Genomic DNA, 14,308 nt, shown 5'->3' with positions numbered 1-14,308 from the left:
CAGTAACAGTGTTAAATAGCTCTATATTGTGATAGAAATAGAAATTGCTATAATGTAACCCTGCTATAATTAACAGGCAGGACAGGTAGAATAGAAAATCAAATGAATCTTTATTTGGTAGGCCTACAAATAAGGAATTTTCATAAAACGCAGTTTTATTACAAATTAATTTAAATACTTTGATGATCAGCAATGACATACATTTAAACATTTAAAAGCATCCCCTGATTGTTGCTACAGACAGACCAGCTGGCTTGTGCTCCACTTCTATGGGCTGCGGACTTAGAGAGGGGAATAGATGGGTGAACTCACACATTATAACACCGCAGCCTACAAATGGCAACCAAGCCAACACTGCAACTCAACCGAGCAACGTAACCACCACAAACCAATAAGGTCAACCAACCAGTGTACCAACAAGCCCCTCACCTCTATGGCAGCCCAACACGAAGGGGAGTGCAGGCACAGCTGGTTACCTGACTGCACTCTACTGGGGAGATGGTTTGACAAACATAAAAAAAATGTTCAAGCCAGCTGACCAGCTCTGCATTCTACTTATCACTATAAGTCTATGATCTATAGGAGCATAAACCTGCTCGCTCACTCACAGTAGCCGGCCAGCTGAATTGTAACCTAGCCGTGTGCCATCTTTTTTTTTTCGATTTGTTATTCTGTGTCCGTTCAGAGAGAAGACGGTGCAGGACCACGTGAAGCAGAGCAGTCCCGTTGAAGCCATGAGAAGCCTCCGGAAGGAGAAGGATAGCTTCAAGGTCCCCAAAGAGTGACTCCTTATAGGGCTGTGAATCTTTGGGTGTCCCACCATTCCCCATTCTTTATAGGGCTGTGAATCTTTGGGTGTCCCACCATTCCCCATTCCATTCCCCATTCGATTCCCCATTCTTGGGGGTCACGATTCGATTCAACTCGATTCTCAATCCAAAAAACCCCCCCAGAGTCAAAACGATTGTCTATTCAAAATGATTCTCATGTAAACATGATGTTTACTGTGATTAGGGTAAGCTTACATTTCATATCGCAAACACCATGTAGTGAAAACTGTAACTGTACGCAAAAATAAAGAAAAAAAAATGAATCTAAAAAGAAAAAACAAACGATTTTTGGAAACTATGAATCGATTTTGAATCGTTCATAACGGGAATTGCGATTCTAATTCGAATCGATTTTTTTTTGACACCCCTAGTGACGCCCCTCCGCAACAACCATGCACTAAATGCTACGCTATGCTCACCAAGCCCAGTCATGAGTGGACCCTTAAGCCCTATTTTAATACTTTGGCTATTTGAAAAGAAATTTGACAGATTTTAGTTTGGGGTTCTTGAAAATATTTGCCTATAAATATGCCCCAAATAGGGACTCTGGGCTTAAAGCTGCGGTATGTAACCTGGGTCTCCTGCACAAAAATGTCAACACTTCAATTACATTTTTTATCACTGAGCTAATAGCAGTGGTGTGTACTCTACCGTTATACTCTATACAGTATGTAGTACGCTGTGGCAATGTTTTTATGGGGGGGAAAGCGTATACTGTCTGCTAATCATTCAATCCATTGACCACGTGCCAGCATATAGTATAGGGCATTAAGCTACTAGTCGACTAGTAAATACACTAGTCCACCTTGTTGGTACTAGTTGATTTTTCGCGATTTTGTAGGCCTCAAGATCAGATAGATTATAGTTATAGTCACCAATGTACACAGTTTTTAAATGTACAAGTATTTATAAAAAAAAAAAAAAAAAAATGTTTTGTTTTACATAATAGGTAGTTAAAAAACTAGTCGACTAGTACAAATTACTAGAAGTGAATGCCCTAGTATAGTCTATACGTGCACTGTGTCGTGCAGGGAATGATTATGGTATACCGACTGAAAAAACCAGCACTGGCTGATAGAGTCTGGCTGCTTTCTCAGGGGAGAACTTTAATTTGGACCTTCAATTAAGAATTTGTGTCTAACCTAGACACGGGATCCAAAATCAGTGTCAGTTTTAAAGAGCAGGGAGCCACATTGTATAACACACGTTATATTGTATTAACATACTCTACCATACACATTGTATAGGTTATATTGTATTATACGACAGGTCGTTTCGAGGAAGCAATCTGATTGGTTGAAACGGCCTTCTAGCAGTGGTTCAAACGAGCACCACTCCACACCTAATCAAAACCAAGAATTCAGCTGCTGTTCTCCCAGAGCGCAGCAAACTCGGTGGCTAGGCTAGCTAGTTTCTTGGGACATTTGTGGTCGTAGTGACTACATCTGTCATTAAAAATATATGTTTTTTCAGCGATTGTCTTAGTTTTAAGGGTAACTGTTGTATAATTGCAATGTTACACTCGAGGGTGTGGTTTAACGTGATTATTGCCACTTCAGTGATGCTTGCGGAACTCGACTACGTCTTGCTCCTGACCGCATCACTGTCGTGGCAATAATCACGTTAAACCACACCCTGTGATATTGCTTAATTAACATACTCTACCTACCATACAGATTGAACAAAATGCAAATGCACAACGTTACATGCGGTAAGTAATACAGCTCTAATGTGGTGAAATGAGCACTCGTGATTTCACAGGGTATAGCTGCTCCACTACGATTGTACACTGCGCTATGAGTAGGTCATTATGATGGTACGCCAAGGGAAATGTATAGCATCTTGTACATTTTCAAAGTTAAACTGGCAATACTGAATTCACTCATTTCAACTCTGATTTCAACAGCTAACGCCGCGAGCTGAATATGGCCATTATATTTAATGAGCACAATTATTATGTCCAGATCCAAACGATTTAAAATCCAGATTTAAAATCGAGTTTAATCGGTTCTTTTATTGGCATTATGGCATTTTTTTTCTTTATTTTTTTTTCTCCTTTTTCTGCTTAAAGGTAAAATAAGTCTTATGTCGATAAATGCACAATGTTCAGAGTGAGTATTCATAACATGTAATATATTGTTGTACAAAATATTTAATTCAAGGTTGACATGTGAAATGTGTTGGAAACAAACATGGCAGGGAGCCCCTTTTCGTAAAACAATAATAATAGTGTAGTTAATTACTTACTATGTACAATTTCTGTAAAAGAATAATAATATAATATTTTCTGTTATGTTAACAAATCTTTCCTGTAAAAATCTGGTTTATTTTTTACATGAAATAGTATAACGTTGCATTTCATGGTGGTTTTGAAGCTTTTTGATTGCAGTCGCAATAATTACATTTTAGTACCTGTTAGATTAACAGTGCATTTCATTCAACGCTCAGTTCACTTATTATTCAAACCTACAATTTACACTTTAGCATGAGACACTCTTATCCAGAACTTACTTAAAATGACTTAGCTAAGGTAATCGCATTCTGTGAATCGAGCAGGCATTTTCTGTTCTCATTTTACAGTATCTTCTGTGGTGTGAAACATAGTTCTTTAATATCACCTATGCCCCTCAAGAAACAATAAAACATGCAGTGTGTCAAATAAAAACATTGTTATTCAATGTGGTTAATAGTGTCTGTCCCGTTACTTCTGATCAGCTACTGAAATCCATTTATATGGATTTATATTAATGGGGTGCAGCAGCAGCAATGAATCAAACTTAATGTTCTTCATTGCTGACTTTTCAGATGGTCGACATTTCTGTATTATAAATCCTTTTTTTTAGTGATCGTCTTTTTCTCTTTGAGATATGGATTTTTGATTTTCATGAGCTGTACAGTATATGAGATAATCGTCAAGATGCACAATGATACATTTATGCACAATGATAAATCTATAATATATGAAAGTAACTTTTTTTAAATTATATTACGGATGAAAATGACATTTTCCAAGATATGCTAATTGTTTGAGATGGATCTGTATAATTTGAATAAACCTACGTAATACGATATACTATGGGGTGGGTGCGTTTCGGAAATGCTCCCTATGAGTTAATAGTTTGTATTGGTAGGTGCGCTATCCCCGAACGCGCCCTATTAGCATGTAAATATAGTACGGTTGTCACTATAGAACTTATAGATTGGTGTTTGTTCGGTCTGAGATTTTAATTTGATAGTAATTGTAAATGACGATAAATACTATCATGTATTTATTGTGTGTGTGTGTGTGTGTGTGTGTGTGTGTGTGTGTGTGTGTGTGTGTGTGTGTGTGTGTGTGTGTGTGTGTGTGTGTGTGTGTGTGTGTGTGTGTGTGTGTGTGTTTTATGTATTTGTTGTGAGCTCTGCTCTTTATCAGCTTTTATTCCAAACTGACTATGAATGACGATACAATGTGCAGGGGGGGAGTTGTGCAGTGGTGTGAGCTGCCATTGGCCCATTTTGTGTGTGTGTGTGTGTGTGTGTGTGTGTGTGTGTGTGTGTGTGTGTGTGTGTGTGTGTGTGTGTGTGTGTGTGTGTGTGTGTGTGTGTGTGTGTGTGTGTGTGTGTGTGTGTGTGTGTGTGTGTTCTCAGATCAGTGTTCCTTTTTTCCTTTCCCCCTCTTTTCTCGTTGTATTTCAGTTTTAATAGACATATTTGGAGAGAGAAAAACAGTGTTTTGTCTTTAGAAGTTCATCATAGTTTTAATGTAGGTTTTATTTCATAGACGGAACAGAAAAACAAAAGTACTGACTCAAGTTTCAACAGGGTGGAAACATTTTTTACCAGTGACTCACTGAAGCCCCCCCTCCCACACACACACACACACACAAAACCAAGAAGAACCTCCCGTTTCCTTTTCCTGTGATTTCTGAGAAACTAAACTCTTTCAGTCAGTCAGACGGACGTACTGAAATGGCGCAGCAGGGAGTTCAACTGGATCAGGAACAGTTGAGTTGTTCTATCTGTCTGGATCTACTGAAGGATCCAGTGACCGTTCCCTGTGGACACAGCTACTGCAGGAGGTGTATCGAGAGATTCTGGAACCAGGACGATCAGAGAGGAAGGTTCACGTGTCCACAATGCAGACACAGCTTCATCCCAAGACCTGTTCTGAAGAAAAACACCATGTTGGCTGAGGTGGTGGAGAGCCTGAAGAAAACCGGTGAGACTAATTAAAGTTCTCTTATAAATACAGCTCACTGTCTGTCAGATATACAAAAACCAATAAAGAGACAAAACATATTGTAACAAGAATATAAACGGATAACAACAAAGTTGTGTGGAAGGATATCTTGAGGGGAAACATTAGACACAGTCTAAAACAGATTGGTGGTAAGGCAGATAGAAGGTTATAATAAAAACAATGGTTACCAGGCAGTGGAGACATAGTGGCTCTATAGGCTACCAAATATGAGGGTACAGGCACAAATGAAATAAAATGTTATAAGATTCATAAATGTATCAATCTATCAACAGGACTCCAAGCTGCACCTCCTGAGCACTTCTACGCTGGACCTGGAGACGTGGCCTGTGATGTCTGCACTGGGAGGAGACTGAAAGCTGTGAAGACTTGTCTTCAGTGTCTGATCTCTTACTGTGACACTCATCTCCAGCCTCACTATCAGTATCCTGCCTTTAAGAAACACAAGCTGGTCAAAGCCTCTGGTGAGCTTCAGGAGAACATATGCTCTCGTCACAACAGGGTGAGTGAGCTCTTCTGTCAGACCGATCAGCAGTGTATCTGTTCTCTGTGCTCCGTGGAAGAACACAAAGGTCACGATACGACCTCAGCTGCAGCAGAACGGACTGAGAGACAGATAGAGCTCCATACGAGTCAGCAGAACATCCAGCAGAGAATCCAGGAGAGAGAGAAAGACGTGAAGGTGCTTCACCAGGAGGTGGAGTCCATCAACCACTGTGCTGACAGAGCAGTGGAGGACAGTGACACCATCTTTACTGAGCTCATCTCTTCCATGGAGAGAAGACGATCTGAGGTGAGGGAGCTCATCAGAGATCAGCAGAAAAGGGAAGTGAGTCGTGCTGAAGAACTGAGGATGCGTGTGGAGCATGAGGTTCTTGAACTGAGGAGGAGACATGCTGAGCTTGAGCAGCTCTCACTCACAGAGGATCACATCCGTTTTCTACAGCGTTACACCTCCTCCCTCTCAACGTTCAGTGGATCTACACACCCAGTCAGCAGCAATGTCCGTCCTCTGAGATACTTTGAAGATGTGACTGTGGCCATGTCTAAGATGAAGGAGAAACTAGAGGACATTCTTACAGAGGAAGGTACAAACGTCTCAGAGACAGTGAACAGAGTAGATGTTTTACTGTCAACAGGACAAGAACCGAAGATCATAGCTGGCGAACTTGAGGACATTTATACAGAGGAAGGGACAAATGTCTCAGAGACAGTGAACAGAGTAGATGTTTTACTGTCAACAGGACAAGAACCGAAGATCATAGCTGACAAACTAGAGGACATTCTTACAGAGGAAGGGGCAAGCGTCTCAGAGGCAGTGACCATAGTGACGAAATTAAAAAAGAAGAAAAAAAAAAAGGTTCGCATGGGCCAGGCACAGGCAGTACTGTCAACAGCACCAGAACCCAAGACCAGAGCTGAGTTCTTACAATATTCACGTCCAATCACACTGGATCCAAACACAGCACATCCATACCTGTATGTGTCGAAAGGGAACAGAAAGGTAACATTTGGGAAGCGATTTAGCCCATCACCACAGCCACATCCAGATCACCCAGAAAGATTCACTGGAGCTAATCAGGTTCTGAGTAGAGAGGGTGTGACCGGACGCCGGTACTGGGAGGTAGATTGGAGTGGACACGCTGTTCACATAGGAGTTTCATATAAAGATATCAACAGAGCAAATCCGATTGATTCTTTTGACGGATCTGGATTCGGATCCACTGCTACCTCGTGGGCCTTACGGTTTACCAGACATGAATCCAGCTCCCAGTATGCTTACAAATCCACGATCATGAATGGAGATCTTGTAGCTGACCTCCCAGGCTACCTGGGAGGTCAGATACATGACTTCCATTCAGGCCCCGTGTCCTCCAGAGTAGGAGTGTACCTGGACCACAGTGCAGGTACACTGGCCTTCTACAGCGTGTCTAACGACACCATGACGCTCCTTCACACATTCCACACCACGTTCACACAACACAACCTCCATACTGGATTTTACCTTCATTCAGCTGGAGACACCGCTGAGTTGTGTGAGTAGAATTACTCAACCGCGTCAAATGTTATCAACCTTCTATATTGCTTGTTGCGTCTCTCAGCATAATTATAGTTTCATTATAATGTTGTTTTTCTCTCAGCCTGCTTTGTGAGCTCGTAGATCAGCTATTTTAGCTGCTGCATGATGATGTATAATATATATAGGGCCATAAAGTGGTTAATAATCTATTTTAACAATATCATTTTATTCTCTTGTATATTCATACACACTCTTGGCACCATTTCTTTTTTTTTAATACTGTTTTTATTAGGCATTTTTTGTATATGAAATATGACAACTTCAGAATATCCTTGACAACGATAATGAGTTATTCAGTTATATAAAATGAAAGATAATGACAGGTAATGTCAATTCCACATACAATACATAATAAAAAATATATATAAATGTGATGAACACGAAAAAACAAAAAACAGTTAAACAATGACAAATGTGAACAGACAAACAAAACAAAGACCACTCTTGGCACCATTTGTCTTGTGATGTCATCACCATTTTATGGAATTGATATTCCATGTGAAATATCGATTACATTTTCCCAGATTCTTTATTTTAATTCATTTTTAATGTCATAAACAGTAACCAACATGATAATATTAGCAGAATTATAATATGAGAATGTAGAGTAGCCTATGGCAACTGCGCCGACCTAAACGGCAAAGCATTGCAGAGGGTTGTGCGGACAGCCGGACGCATCAGCAGATGCGCTCTCCCCCCCATCCAAACCCTGTACGATGAAAGCTGTGTCAATCAAAGCTTGAGGAATCATGAAGGATTCAAGCCATCCCAACCGCAGACTGTTTGAGTTTCTGCTGCATGGAAAAACGGTTTAGAAGTCTCAAAGCTACTGGAAATAGACCAATTATTTTACATAATGATGTAACAATAAAGTACAACCTTGAATAAATGTCTATTGTTTTATGAGATTACTTTGTCTTCATATCTGTCATTACTGTGGAGCACAACAGAGAGGCGTTGTATGCTTGTAATATTGACTATTTAAAAAAGTCCCTCATTAATATGCTGTATATTTTTAAATGCAATTCATTAGGTTAAAGTCACAGCACATCATATATTATCGGAATCACTTCTGCTCAGACATATAACCTAATTTTTGTTACATTTAAGATTGAACAAACAATACAGAAACAAACAACCACAGAAAAGATGCACACAAACTTAACTAATAATATCCTGTAGGCCTGTGTGTGTGTGTGTGTGTGTGTGTGTGTGTGTGTGTGTGTGTGTGTGTGTGTGTGTGTGTGTGTGTGTGTGTGTGTGTGTGTGTGTGTGTGTGTGTGTGTGTGTGTGTGTGTGTGTGTGTGTGTTCAGATCAGTGTGTCTTTTTTCCTTTATAAAAAGTGCAATACGAAAAAAAATAACTAAAACAAGTTACATTACCAGGTGGCTCTCTGTTTGCATGCATGTGTCTCAGTTCACAATGGCCACACAGTCTCATCAACTGCAGCTGTACACTGAATGTCACCACATAAACATATAGAATGTTACACAGAATCACAAGCAGAAATGTCATAGAATGTTAGTCACAATGTATAAACCTCCTTTTGCACATAAGACATTATACTCACATTTCTTCTCCAATTGGCAATTCTATACATTGCTGGAGAGACAACACTGTCTCACAACCAGGAACAGTGCACCTGACAAATGCAAACATTGTATATAAAACACAATACACATGGCAACCAAACCCAAACATAAAAACAAAGCAACTAAACAGGCTTACCTATAAAGTCAGTAGGCCTACACAAACGTGATAACATCTCCCTCTCACAGCACTCCAACCAGTATGGTGCTATGAGGACCCAAGGATTGGCAACCTCGACTGCATGTTTAGAAATGCTTTTTATACCTGCATTACTCATGACATCACTATTATTTTCTGCGTCCCATAGGGGCTACATATAGTGTGTGTTCAGTAACAGCATTAAATAGCCCTATATTGGGATAGAAATTATTTCTATAGAGTGTGTGTTCAGTAACAGCGTTAAATAGCCCTATATTGTGATAGAAATAATTTCTATAGAGTGTTTGTTCAGTGACAACATCATCATCATACCTGGAAGTTAAGCGGGAACGTCTACTTTCTGGCCTTGACAGCCCATACATCTAAACAGAAAAGTCAGATCTGATTGTATTAAATGACGTTAAATTCACTTTGCCAATCGATTTGCCACTCAGTTTATGCATGCACATACAATCTATTGACTTTTGTTCAGTAAAACAGTGTTAAATAGAGCCTATTAATGAGGAACCTTTCTGTGGAACACATTCCATATTTCAATGTGAGGACTTGCATCAAATCCTGGTTGAGGAATTATTGGGATGCCATCCCACAGCAAAATGTGGCTCGGTTGGTGCAGAGCCTTAGATATAGACAGAGTTAAACAAACTGTGTTCACTTCATGGGGCCAGTCCATCAACCAACTGGGCCAAGTCCTGGACCGGAAGTAGGCAGAAATGCATTGGACTCAGGCAACAGCCAAGCTTTAATGATCTTAAATCCCTTTATTTTAAATTGTTTTGTAGTAATAGTACAGCATAAACATTAAAGAGACTTTAGTTGTTACTGTACAATACTTTAAAACAGTTTGTCATGTTGCACACATGCTTAAAATAGCTCTTGTTTGCGTCGCCCTCATTGAAAACAATGTATTTCTCTTCTATTAGATGGCTGGTCAGCATGAGGAGGAGGTGCCAAACTGTTGTGGGTGTGCACAGATCTTCCACATGCTACTGAGTTCGGTAACACATGAGTGTAAAATTAATAAAGTGTAAAAATGGCCAATATGTGTTGATTTGTCCTTTTACATTACTAAGAGCAACTGAAAACGAGGGTGAATAAAATATTACAGGGGATTTGAGCAAATGTTTTGGCGGCTACCCACGTTGTAAAAGTGATGAATCAACGATAAAACAATATAAAATACAATACCAACTATTATTATTGAAGGGGACAAATAATCGACCAATGTTAAGTTTCCGAACGTTTTGTGCAGAGTTGTACCACTGTACTATTTGCTAACTGAATAAAGTATAGTATCCAATCAGTCAAAAAACTGTACCCCAGAACAGACTGCTCCTACCTGGTGTGATTACTCAAAGAGTCCAACAGATGGAGCCAGATAGCAGAAAACGACACAAATTCAGTACAAGAACTACATGAGGCAGGCAGGCAGGCAGGCATAAATGTGGATCAGCATGGATTGGAAATAAATTATGAAAGTATAGAAACAATGACTGTCATAATCATAACAGTCAAGCTTCAACCTCAGCCTGTTTTTTGGGACTGCTACATTTACGGAGCAAAAGTGTACATAAACATTCAGATTTCAAATATAAAGTACTCACCCATGGTGCCACAGATGTTTACCTGTTTAATAAAAAGCATTTTAATCCAAGCTGTTAATTTCGCCATAGGCTTTCAACCACACGCCCCTATCGGTTGGGGCCCGGGGGGTGAGCACTTTATTATTTTAAATTTGAAACGTTTATGTACTCGTTTGCTCTGTAAATGTACGTAGCAGTCCCAAAAAACAGGCTGAAGTTGAACCAGGATGCTCGTGAAGTACGAGCCATGTACGAACCATGGCTAAGAAACTATATAATGCCAGGTCAACAAATCACCTGGCGTGTTATTTATTGACCTGGCATCCTAGTTTCTATAGTTTCAAATGTGCATAATGTTATTTATTTAGACTTATACTATTCTCAAATGTCTCCCCCCTTCTCTGCTCCCTCCATTGGCTCCCGGTTGCTGCCTGCACAGAGTACAAAACTCTGATGCAGGCATTCAAAGGTATGGCACCGTGACCCCATATGTTCAAAGTCTGATCGGACCCTACAAACCCCCACCCCCCATACGTTCAGATCAGCCAACACAGGGAAGCTGGAAGAACATTCACTAAAAATGCTGGGACAATGCTCCACACGTCCCAAACTCTTCTCCCTTCTGGCTCCAAAACTATGGAATGAACTTCCCATTGCAATCAGAATTCAGAAAGACTCCATCTTAACCCGTAAGCACCTGCCATAGCACTGCAATAGCCTCGACGACCTTACAGGCATATATGCAAAGGCTCAACTTATATCATTTAGGTAGCATTTTTATGTAGACATGTAGCACTTGTGTAGCCTATATAGTTTCATTGTACAGATATTCTACTGTTAGACGGATGTTAGGTTCTTAGCTTACTTATGATTCCTGATGACAATCAGGTATGTATTAGCATTGTTCTTGCTTACTGTAAATCGATCTGGAATTAGAGCGTCTGCTAAATGCCTAAATTGTAAATTGTATACTATCTAAATTATATTTTAACCGTTGCATGTTAAGACTGCATGGTCGTCAAGGTTATAGGTCAAGTGCTACGGGCTGATCGAGGTGGCGAGTCTGAATAGGTACTAATAGTCCGGTAGCCGAGGTGGACGGGTGGGATATATTTTATTTTTGCCTAAAATATTGTCTATATACAGTAGATACATTCATGAATCCACTTGCTGACCGGCTGTTAGTATTGGGCAAAACTTTTATAGACAAAAAATGTCAACTTTCCTTTTGCTTTTGCTTTCCTTTTGCTTTAAGTAGCATGAATCCATTCCAAGCATTAGTTTTGCACAAAATACACTCCCTTGGGCTAAAAACGGCCATAGACATCATGACAAATGTGATGAGGTCAGCACATTTTGGGCAAATTTGGGCAAGTGGCTATGGTTGCTTTTAGCCCAAGGAGTGTATTTTGTGCAAAACTAATGCTTGGAATGGATTCAGAATCATGAAAAAACCCTAGTTTGACATGTCACATGCTACTTAAAGCAAAATAAAAAATTGACATTTTTGCCAGCAATATAGGATGTTAATGGTAGGGTCACAAGAAACCCCTATAAAAAAGATTGCCCAATACTAACAGCCGGTCAGCAAGTGGATTCATGAATGTATGTATATAGACAATATTTTAGGCCAATAAAAAAGACTATACCAAAAGAAGCCTGCCGGCTGCTGGACAATACTGTAGCGTAGCACTTCAGATTTCAATACTTCAGATAATTGGGAACATTGTGAATCTGCACTGCAGTTCTACCGTCTACAATGTGGAGTTTGAGAAGAGTCTGGGATGTGGAGAGGATCTGGTCTGTCCTTCATCAGAACGCTGTGTGTGTGTGTGTGTGTGTGTGTGTGTGTGTGTGTGTGTGTGTGTGTGTGTGTGTGTGTGTGTGTGTGTGTGTGTGTGTGTGTGTGTGTGTGTGTGTGTGTGTGTGTGTGTGTTGATGGAAACTTGGCAGTCAGTCACTGTGCTTCAGTGCTTCCGCACGCATGCACGTGCGCATGCGCGCGCGCACACACACACACACACACACACACACACACACAAACACACACACACACACACACACACACACACACACACACACACACACACACACACACACACACACACACAGAGCCAAGAAAACAATGAAGTGTTACAAAGTAGCTAGGATACCAGGTACACAATAAACCTATAGCTATGTCTAGGCTATGTCTAAACAGCATGCTTGCTATCAGTCTGCATGTACGTTTTAGGTCTGTTGTTTCGTTGTTTGTTTGGTTAAACTGGAGCTAAGAAATAACTACACTTACGGGAAATTGATTTTGAATTTGATTGATCGGAATAGTGGGCCAAATATATAATACATATATACACATTTAATTTTCTTTTTAAAGGCCCATATAACATTGTCTACAAATTGCTATAAAGCCTGTGATATCCAGTCATTTTTGGTAAACAAGTTGAAGGCAAAACAGACAGACAGACAGACAGACAGACAGACAGACAGACAGACAGACAGACAGGTATTCCAGTGATTCCATTCATACATTTTTTATGTCGTTGTGGAACTTCTCGCAGACAGGTTGCCACGACGACCCGGAGGGTACTGTTACACAAACGCACGCACACGCACACACACACACACACACACACACACACACACACACACACACACACACACACACACACACACACACACACACACACACACACACACACACACACACACACACACACACACACACACACACACACACACACACACACACACACAGGCAGTGTAGACAGACAGAAGTTGGACCGAAGAGACACCATGTACAGTAAGTTCTCTATCTATCTATCTATCTATCTATCTATCTATCTATCTATCTATCTATCTATCTATCTATCTATCTATCTATCTATCTATCTATCTATCTATCTATCTATCTATCTATCTATGTTATCTATCTATCTATCTAACTTGGTGTTTGTTATATGATAATCCAATGGAAGTGAATAAATGTTTTCTTCTTTCTTCCATGCAGTTACTGTTTGATTTTATGTGTCGAGTCATATACACGACACACATACAGTAATGTGTGGGTACTAAAAATGGGATTTGGGTTCAAAATGAGTGAAGTTGCCCTTTAATTAGAGCTATTAGGTGACTACTTGACTAACCAGATCTTATTTTAATGATGTTTCTTGTTTCCCAAACATCATTAAAATAAGATCTGGTTGCAAAAGGGATGAAGTGGCCCATGCAGGAAAGCCTTCTCCTACTCCTACTCCTTCACCTCATCTGATGTGTGTGTATGCTTGTTGATGTGGGCTGATGCCTGTACTTACACTGTGTTTCCTGTGGACAACTGTATTTCTCCCCTTTGTCTGCTAAAATGTGTTTTATCGCTTGCCAGAACTTGTTTTATGCTATTCCCTTATCTCTGCTATCCTTATCCTTGTAGGATTTTAAACGTGTGTTTTATTTTATTTATATGTCGTGCTTCAATTGTTGCTGTTCAGCAATAACTTCTGTGCTACAAATACAGTTATTATTAGTTAGTGTGGTTGCCCAAACGGCAACCAGACTATAGTTATGGTCACACTTTCTTATTTTCCATTTTCTGGAGTAACCTACCTAACTTCCGCTGTGATTGGCCGAGCTTTTCATAACGTTTGCAGTATAGTTAATTGGCTGTTGTTGGTTACGTAACCAATCTATGTTTTACAATCGTTTATGAAGACATAAATTCCCTTGCAGGGGCAGAAGACCAAAACTATTCAAGCGTTATAGAAATGTTCAAATTGCAAACTTTTCTAGTTATTATTATTATTGAGTACTGTACTTAAGGGTACACTTCAC

At 39.9% G+C, this 14,308-nt stretch overlaps 1 protein-coding gene across 1 annotated transcript; it reads left to right on the top strand.

Annotated features, from left to right (window-relative positions):
* Nucleotides 1–4,748: 4,748 nt before the first annotated feature.
* Nucleotides 4,749–7,114, top strand: LOC310862941 (E3 ubiquitin/ISG15 ligase TRIM25-like; the record flags this gene model as incomplete). Its single annotated transcript, XM_083771064.1, has 2 exons — nt 4,749–5,031; nt 5,346–7,114. Exons 1-2 carry the CDS (start codon nt 4,782–4,784, stop codon nt 7,112–7,114), a joined length of 2,019 nt encoding a protein of 672 aa, XP_083627190.1. The 5' UTR covers nt 4,749–4,781.
* Between the last annotated feature and the right edge of the window lie 7,194 nt (nt 7,115–14,308).

Source organism: Protomyctophum parallelum (genome assembly GCF_964188405.1).
Source record: "Protomyctophum parallelum genome assembly, chromosome: 8".
NCBI classification, from domain to species: Eukaryota; Metazoa; Chordata; class Actinopteri; order Myctophiformes; family Myctophidae; genus Protomyctophum; species Protomyctophum parallelum.
This window is presented reverse-complemented; position numbering and strand designations above follow the sequence as displayed.